Source organism: Sinocyclocheilus grahami, unplaced genomic scaffold, assembly GCF_001515645.1.
Source record: "Sinocyclocheilus grahami isolate Dianchi unplaced genomic scaffold, SAMN03320097.WGS_v1.1 scaffold519.1, whole genome shotgun sequence".
NCBI classification, from domain to species: domain Eukaryota; kingdom Metazoa; phylum Chordata; class Actinopteri; order Cypriniformes; family Cyprinidae; genus Sinocyclocheilus; species Sinocyclocheilus grahami.
In genome coordinates, this window is record NW_015505698.1 from 198,135 (window position 1) to 206,845 (window position 8,711).

Genomic DNA, 8,711 nt, shown 5'->3' on the forward strand with positions numbered 1-8,711 from the left:
CCCTCTCTCTCTCTCTCTCTCTCTCTCTCTCTCTCTCTCTCTCTCTCTCTCTCTCTCTCTCTCTCACACACACACACGATGCACAAAACTTAAGAACTTTGCTACAAAGTGCTTTTGCTTTCGCCTAGAAACACACAGTGTCTCCCTGACATGCTGCTTCAACACTAACTGCGGTTACTGAAACCACGCCTTCTTTCTTTGCATGAACATTTGGGTGCATTATGCAAATATTTCCACATAGTGAGGTAGATATGTGGGGGCGTGTTAGAACGAGGCGTTTTAGGGGGGCGTGGCAGAGTCTTAACTTTGATAAAGAATATCTCTTTGGTTTTGAGGCTTTAGTCTTTACAACTTCAGGGATCTTATCTATGCACAATCAGCTTGTAACACTCCAAAGAGAAAGGAAAACGTGAAATCGCATCATATGACCCCTTTAAAAAAAACGTCCAAAACCAAAAGTCAGCAGGCTTTTCAAATCAAAATATTGCCAAACAGGCGCTTTTGCATCTCGTTTCGAAACTAAATCATCCGCGATCGTCTTGTCTGTCTCACCTCACTCTTCTTGTCAGTCAGCTCGACTCACTCTCCTCGCTGGAGAAATTAAAAAATGTTATTACTTTATTACTATAAAAAAAATCAAAACGTCTAAAATTGGTGGGCAAGTGATGTAACGGTGTTGCAGCTTAACGCCGGTATCACCGTCAGCACCGTCGTAGCGGCAAGCCTACGATCAAGTTAAAAGTCAATTAAAATACGTTGCAATTTTTGAAAAATTCCACTGCTCAAGTTTTTAAATGCAATAACATGTTGGCATTGACCATTAGGAAATCAATATCGGTCGACCACTAGATATATTTCGGGTTGATCCCCTGATACGTATATTTACGAAAGTGAAATCCACTCAACTGTAGGAACTTCTTACCTGTAGGAGGCTCACAAAAATACACAAAACTGCATAGAGTTGCTTTCATTTTTATTCTTCATCATGTTTATCGTCAGTTCTAGCATATTGCGGCTCTACTACTATGTATGTGTTATATGGACGACTTCGGCCTTTGCATCTCGCTGTTTTTAATCACTCTTTGATTATTACCCTGTTGCAAAAGCGGCAAACTCGAAACAAAAGGCCAGCTCTGTGAAAGAAACGCTTGGGAAGCACGTCTCTCCGCACTTCCTGCTGATGACTGTAATTATCTTAATAAGTTCACACAGCTATGTGCAAGCTGCGGCTGGCTCGACCAGAGTTCAGCACTCAGCACTGCATATATTTAATACATGTGAAGTCCACAAATGAAGGGCTTGCTTCTGTCATCAGTTCGAAGGCCAGCGGTCTCAGACCGCATAAATAACCAAAAGTGATGATATAGATTTCAGTGAAGGATGAAAATCGTTCATGTGTCCAGAGTGATTGGTTTGGCGGGTGGGTGGGCTGTGTGAATAATGTGTGATTCAGTTGTGTTGAAGTCACCGTTGTGTTCTGTCTCCCGCAGGCGTTCACTGCACGCATGGCTTCAACCGCACCGGCTTTTTAATATGTGCCTACCTGGTGGAGAAAATGGACTGGAGGTTAGTTAGTACACATGAGCACTCACCCAATCAGCACACATACGGGCACAAAATCTACTTTTGTTTGCCCACCAGCCGCAGTAGATGGAGAATGCCAAGTCAAGTAAACCAAAAATGGCCCTCTTTGCACACACTATTTATTGCTTAAAATATCTAATTCGACTGGTGGCAGATGATAATTTCAAGAAGATGAAGATGGCCCTCTTTGAATTCATTGCTTAAAATAGCACTTATTAAAAAACCTAGCTAATTTAACTTTATTAAAAACCAAGTCCATGAGTCTTTTGTTTGTGAAGTTTTTCTGTGCAGCGTGCGAAGACTACATGATAGAAAGGTGCTTTCTTTCCATTGTTATTTTTTAAAACTGTCTTTTATCACATTTAATTCAGACTGCTCACAAATGTCATAAAAATATAATTTCCTTTCCTGTAGCAATGCAATTTAAGGGAAGATGAGCAAAATAACCGGCCACTACCTAAAAAGTAGATGTAAATTTCAACATGAAGTAATGATATTATAAGTAATTATAATTCATACACCACCATTCAGTTTTTTACAAAATCAGTTGTTTGGCAAGCATGCATTAAATTGATCAAAAGTGACAATAGATATGTTTTTAATGTTACAAAAGATTTCTATTTCAAATAAATGACATTTGGACAATGTATGATGGTTTCTACAAAAATATTGTGCAGCACAACTGTTTTCAGCATTGATAATAATCAGAAATGTTTCTTGAGCAGCAGATCAGCATATTATACTGATTTCTGAAGATCATGTGACACTGAAGACTGGAGTAATGATGCTGAAAATACAGCTGCGCATCACAGAAATACATTACACTTTAACATATATCCACATAGAAAACAGCTATTTTGAATAGTAGTAATAATATTTCACAATGTTACAATTTTTACTGTATTTTAATCAAATAAATGCAGTCTTAGTGAGCAGAAGAGACTTCTTTCAAAAACATTTGAAAATGAATAATAACCAAAAAAAACATTTGAACCGTAGTGTTCATGTATATCATATGGTTATTTTTCCTGGAAATTCAACCCTAAATTGTAAATGTGTTATATAAGCATATAGTAATGCCAGTTTTGTTGAAAGTCCAGTAAATTACATGCGTTACAAATGAAAATGGCATCATCTCATTGGATTTTCTGTTTTTGTTTGGACTGATGGACACAAATCGAATATTATTCATTACACATGCATGCATCTGACATCAATGCAATAACAGCTCCACGTTATGCAACACACAATCTGTCAAAACAATAAAAGTAATATTATAAAACAGATTGTTCTGACTCTGAATCAGATGAGCCATTGGAAGCGGTTGCTGCTCACATCAGAAACTGCTCATCAGCTGAATTATTTTAATGCAGCAAGTTGTGATATCGTTGGTCAACCATAAACAACCAACATGTCTGCACTGATTATAATGCATTGCACAGTGAAAAAACAAAGCCCAAAGAATCCGATCAATGAAGCAGTCTGTACTGAAAGCACCTGTCTGTGACACAGGAGACAGAGTAGGCTCTGTTATAATACCAAAGTTTTTTAACATTCATGAAACCTTTCAGTTCTTTACAGTGGGGGAAAAAAGTTCTTTAGATTATTGAAATGTTCATCACCTTTTAAAGGGGACCTATTATGCCCCTTTTTATAAGATGCAAAATAAGTCCCTAGAGTGTGTACAGTATGTGAAGTTTTAGCTCAGAAGACCCCACAGATGCTGAATCACCGCAGTGTCTTAATTACAATAGGAAACTCTGAATTTGCTTAAAGTTCAGCTTTTCTGAGCGGGAGGCTTGTCAGATGAAGAATCGGAGTGGAAGATATGAAAATGTACTACTCTTCTAGTCAGCTTAAATGTGATTAATTTACCCATCATTCTCTGTGGCAACACGATGATGCACTAAATAAAAATAAAAATATGTAAAACATCACATATTGTGTTGTTGTTCCGGTGATCTTTGCCCATAAATAAAGAAAGAAATATGACAATCAGAGTCACTCTTACAGCAAAAACATTGTCTTCTTTTTTTCAGAAGAGATCAGAAAAACGCTGCTGACGTCTTTCACTTTGGAAGAAGTTAAAAGTCATTTCTAAGTCTCTGAGTCTCCAGCAGTCTTCACGTTGTAGTCTATAAATGGAAAGGCTTGGAACAGTAGTAGGTCTTCCTCGGAGCCATCTGCTGAAATTTCAATGAGAGCGCATTAAAAAAACATGCTTAGAAGTGAAGGCTTTACGTCTATCACCTACGGTCAGTGTTCGTGATTGTACAGTCAGAGGGACATGGAGAAAATCAGCCAAGCAGAATATAAAGCAGTGCTAGCCAATACTGTAACAACATATTCAACGGATCCAAATCCAAATTGGACTTTTTTCTTCTCATTTTTAGCTAGAGAGGTCAATGAAACAGTATAAGGTTAATATCAAAACTGAAAAAGATCCTTCCATCCGTAGCACAGACTGGGTTCGGTACGTGGGTGTGAGTTCACAAATGCTGCCACGGCTCGGCTTGGCTCGGCTCATGAATATTAACTGGGTTACACAGTGTTTGCTCTGTAGGCAGGGTTTGGAAAGAAGGCTTGGCACATGAATACTGATTTCTTGTGACCGGACTATGTTTGTCGTTTTTGCTGTCTGTTCTGACTTTCTCACTGGAGCTTTTAATGCGTCTGTGTGAAGCTGAAAAGTGTTCGGGAAGAAATCAAATGGATTTGATTGGTTTTGAGTGCATCTCATCACAGCTCTGTTTTGATAGGGTTGTGGACAGCACTGCAAATATGCTAAATGAAAAACAACTAGCCTAACTGCAATGTTAGGATGTAGCAAAATAAATCTGAAACATCATGAACAAAACCACGCAAAGAAAACATGATTTAGGCTAAATACAGGTTGGCTTTCTGCTATTCAGATTCATGGCATATTAATGTAATGCATGGGAATATTAGCAGTGTTTGAGTTTTAGGACAGTGGTTTTGGGTGGCCACTGGATCTATATTTTGGTCCTGAAGCCAAAGCAGTTGATCTGTGTAAAGAGCACTTCACATGGAGTTCCTCTGGAGTTTGTAAATCCTGTCTCCTCCACACCTGCGTTGGCTAATCGATACTTCATTATGTTCAGCCAAGCATGTTAGAAAAGGCTGGCTGGTTGTACTGAGGAGAGGTTTTAATTGTGTTATTGTAAATCTTTCACTATTCTTTAGTTTTTATTTTGATGCCATGCGGTTGTTTTTATCCAAGTTAGTGAAGACATACTGCTGTAGCTTAAAGAAATTCGTCTGTCATTTTTAGGGTGGTTTAGCAAGGACATATGTGACCCTGGAGCACAAAAGCAGTGTTAAGTCGCTGGGGTATATTTGTAGCAATAGCCAAAAATAGATTGTATGGGTCAAAATGATCAATTTTTCTTTTATGCCAAAAATCATGAAAGATATATTGTAAATGTCCTACCGTAAATATATCAGAACTTAATTTTTGATTAGTAATATGCATTGCTAAGAACTTAATTTGGACAACTTTAAAGGTGGGGTAAGTGATTTCTGGTAGCCTATGTTGACATTTGAAATCACCAAAACAAACACGCCCCTACCCCAAAAGGGTCTCGCCCCTATTTTGATAGCTCCGCCCCACACATACGTACGCAACCCAGGCAACGATTAGTTCTGTGAAACAAAGCAAAACCAATGTTACACCGTGTCTACACCAGACGCGAGTGGCGCGGCGCGACAAAATCCTATAGAACTCATTATAATCAGCGATGCTGTCTACATTGGATGAGGCGCAACACGACACGACAAATCCCAGACAGAAAACTGCTGCTGCGTTCTATTCATGACGTATTGACACAAATTTCAAATGATTTTCAACAGTGGCTTTGTCGCGTCCAGTGTGCTAGACAGACTTTAGCTGTTGTAGACACGGTGTTACTCACCTATCGAGAAGAAACAAAGCAACCTCGGTGTCCGATCACAGGCCTTCCGCTCCTTGAGTTCTCTCCAGCACTGGAAAGCTGATCCGATATTTACATGGGTCCTACTTCTTGCCTTAAGCCTTCTTTTGTGCCGCAGATGTTTTCCTCTTTTGTTTTTTATTCACCATCTCTATCTGTAGGGCCTTTTGCATCGCGGGAACCTTTTCATAGTACCAGAACTAATTGTGGAACTACCCACTTTTTGGCGTTTTCGCACCGCCGGAACTGGGAGCGATTTTAGTACCGGACTGCCTTTTCGAGAACCAAATTAGCTCCTACTCCGGAGCAGGGTCTAACCAGCACAACTGGTACTAATCGTGACGTAAGTAGACATTGATTGGCCAAACGCGTATGAAAACGCCCTCACCCGCCATGATTTAAAACGCTGTGTAAACATACTGTAAACATTGTGTCAACTTATTTCTCAAGTATGGAGAACAGCGATAGATGGACGGACGCTGAAGTGCAGGCACTTGTAGCAAATGTAGCACTGCCAGTTGTCGTTGGAGATTCTTAGTCCTCCTTTCCGTTCTTTCAATCTCTTTACGTATACGTCGACTTTCCATGTCCATTATTGTGAAACCCGCGAGACACAACAAACACACAGCTCTGATCACAGCGTCCTCCATCCTCCTGTTGTTAACGTTGTTTTTCTTTGTTTCCGTCGTTAAACGCCGCTCACAAATGACGTCGCTGTCGACCGGCTTACATCACTTCTTAGTACACACTGTCGGTGCGAATGCAACCCTTTAAATTGTACTGGGAAATAGTTCACGCAAAATCGTCCCAGTACTTTAGTACTGTACATTTAGTTCTGGAACTAAAGCGGTGCGAAAGACTCTTTTCTGTCACTCGGCTCGGACTGAACGCTCTCTCGTCCACATCATGAGTAGACACGCCCCTTACTGCTGATTGGCTACAAGTTTATTTTGCTATTCGGCCCGAATCCGTTTTCTAAAGCGTTTTTGAAAAATCGCTTACCCTGCCTTTAAAGATGATTTTCTCAATATTTAGATTTTTTGTAACCTCAGATTACAGATTTTCAAATAGTTGTATCTCAGCCAAATATTGTCCTCCTATCCTAACAAACCATACATCAATGGAAAGCTTATTTATTCAGCTTTCAGATGATATATACATCTCAATTTAAAAAAATGGACCCTTATGACGGTCCCTTTTTGTGGTCCAGGGTCACATATTATGTCATATTTTATAAGACAGAAGCAGATTCCTCCAGTTTGCTTTTATAGTGATGCCATGAATATAAACATGATATCTGGCAGCCGGTTTAGCTCTCTTATCTCATAATCACTGATGCATTAATAATGTTTATTCAGCAGACTTTGAGCTTTATTATAAGTGGGTGATTCTGCACTAACTTAAAAATGAGATCAGTTGAGATTTGAGCACAATTCTCTCTCTCTCTCTTTTGTTTGGCATCTTACTATTTTTCTTCAATGAATTTCAGAGCTCATTGATATTTATTGCTGCATAAAAGTGCATTTCTTTAAAATTTCATTAATTTTATCTTGACTATTTGATTTTTTTCATACAAAAATATATAAAGGAATTTTGTGTTTTTTAATAGAATTAAAGACAACAAAGTTATCTTTATGCTCACCAATTTAAGCATAGGAATTTATTTAATAAAAAATACAGTATAAACAGTAATATTGAGAAATATTATTACAATTTATTGTAACCTCTTGAATAATCTAAAACCTTTTTATTTTTTATTTTAATATGTTGTAAAATGTAATGTATTTCTGTGATGCGCAGCTGTATTTTCAGCATCATTCCTCCAGGCTTCAGTGTCACATGATCTTCAGAAATCATGCTAATATGCTGATTTGCTGCTCAAGAAACATTTCTGATTATCAAGGTTGTCAATATTTTTGTGAAAGCCGTGATACATTTTTTAGGATTCTAAAACAAAACTGGAAATCTTTTGTAACATTATAAATTGTCACTTGATCAATTTAATCAATCCTTGCTGAATAAAAGTATTGATTTCTTAAAAAAAAAAAAGTACTGACCCCAAACTTCTGAATGGTAGCATAACTAATGTAAGTACACGTGAATTACAGGAATATTTCATTTAGTTAATACATTTAAAATATATTAAATATCAAACATTAAAACAAGAAAGTAGTTTTTATTTCTTTGTTTTAATTGATTTATTTAAGAAATGAGCTACACATCAATCAGCATTTGAATCATTTTAATATGCATGTATTTTGAAGCAGCACTCAGGGTTGGAGATAGCTCTTTCTGACAGCATGAGTGTGTGTTTTGTGGTGTCAGTATCGAGGCCGCTGTGGCAGCGTTCGCTCAGGCTCGGCCCCCGGGCATCTATAAAGCCGACTATCTGAAGGAGCTCTTCCGCCGCTACGGGGACGTGGAGGACGCGCCGCCCGCCCCTGCTCTCCCCGAGTGGTGCTTCGATGACGAGGAGGAGGATGAAGATGTGGACGATGATGGGACTGCCATCGCTCAGGGGTCCGAGCCCAGCTCCTCTCACTCCAGTCAGGGCAAGAAGAAGAAAGAACGGCTAAAACTGGTGAGAGAAACTCATTTCGGCTCATTCTCTCATAGTCTTGAAGGAAAAAGCCTGGTTTAATGCAGCACAGCTCATCTCTGACAGTGTGTCAGCTCGATATAACCTGGACTGTTCTGTTTAGTCTCCCGTGTATCAGCGTCCTTTCCTTCTGAGTGTGCAGATGTGAGGAGTGTTTGTTTGTTTGTTTGTTTGTGTCTCAGCACGCTGTGTTTCTGGAGGGAGTGTCTGTCAAAGGAGTCACTCAAGTCACGTCACAGCCCAAGCTCGGCCTGATCCAGAGGAAGTGTCAGGAGTTCTCTGAGTGGGACAAGTGAGTCCGTGAGTGTGAGTGTGAGAGTGTGAGAGTGAGTGAGTGAGTGAGTGAGTGAGTGAGAGTGAGTGAGTGAGTGAGTGTGAGTGAGTGAGTGAGTGAGTGAGTGAGTGAGAGTGAGAGTGAGAGTGTGAGTGTGTGTCTGAGTGAGTGAGTGAGTGTGAGTCTGTGTGTGAGTGTATGTGTGTGTGTGAGAGTCTGTGTGTGTCTGAGTGTGTGTGTGTCTGAGTGTGTGTGTGTGTGAGTGTGTGTGTGTGTGTGTGTGTGTGTGAGTGTGTGTGAGTGT

At 39.4% G+C, this 8,711-nt stretch overlaps 1 protein-coding gene across 2 annotated transcripts in view; it reads left to right on the forward strand.

The window, feature by feature from the left end:
• Positions 1–8,711, forward strand: part of rngtt (RNA guanylyltransferase and 5'-phosphatase) — a 132,771-nt gene that overhangs the window by 18,586 nt on the left and 105,474 nt on the right. For both annotated transcript variants that reach the window (XM_016237588.1, XM_016237587.1), the window contains exons 5-7: positions 1,491–1,566; positions 7,860–8,115; positions 8,316–8,425. In XM_016237588.1, the coding sequence (XP_016093074.1) occupies positions 1,491–1,566; positions 7,860–8,115; positions 8,316–8,425 (442 nt within the window). The remainder of the gene's footprint in view (positions 1–1,490; positions 1,567–7,859; positions 8,116–8,315; positions 8,426–8,711) is intronic.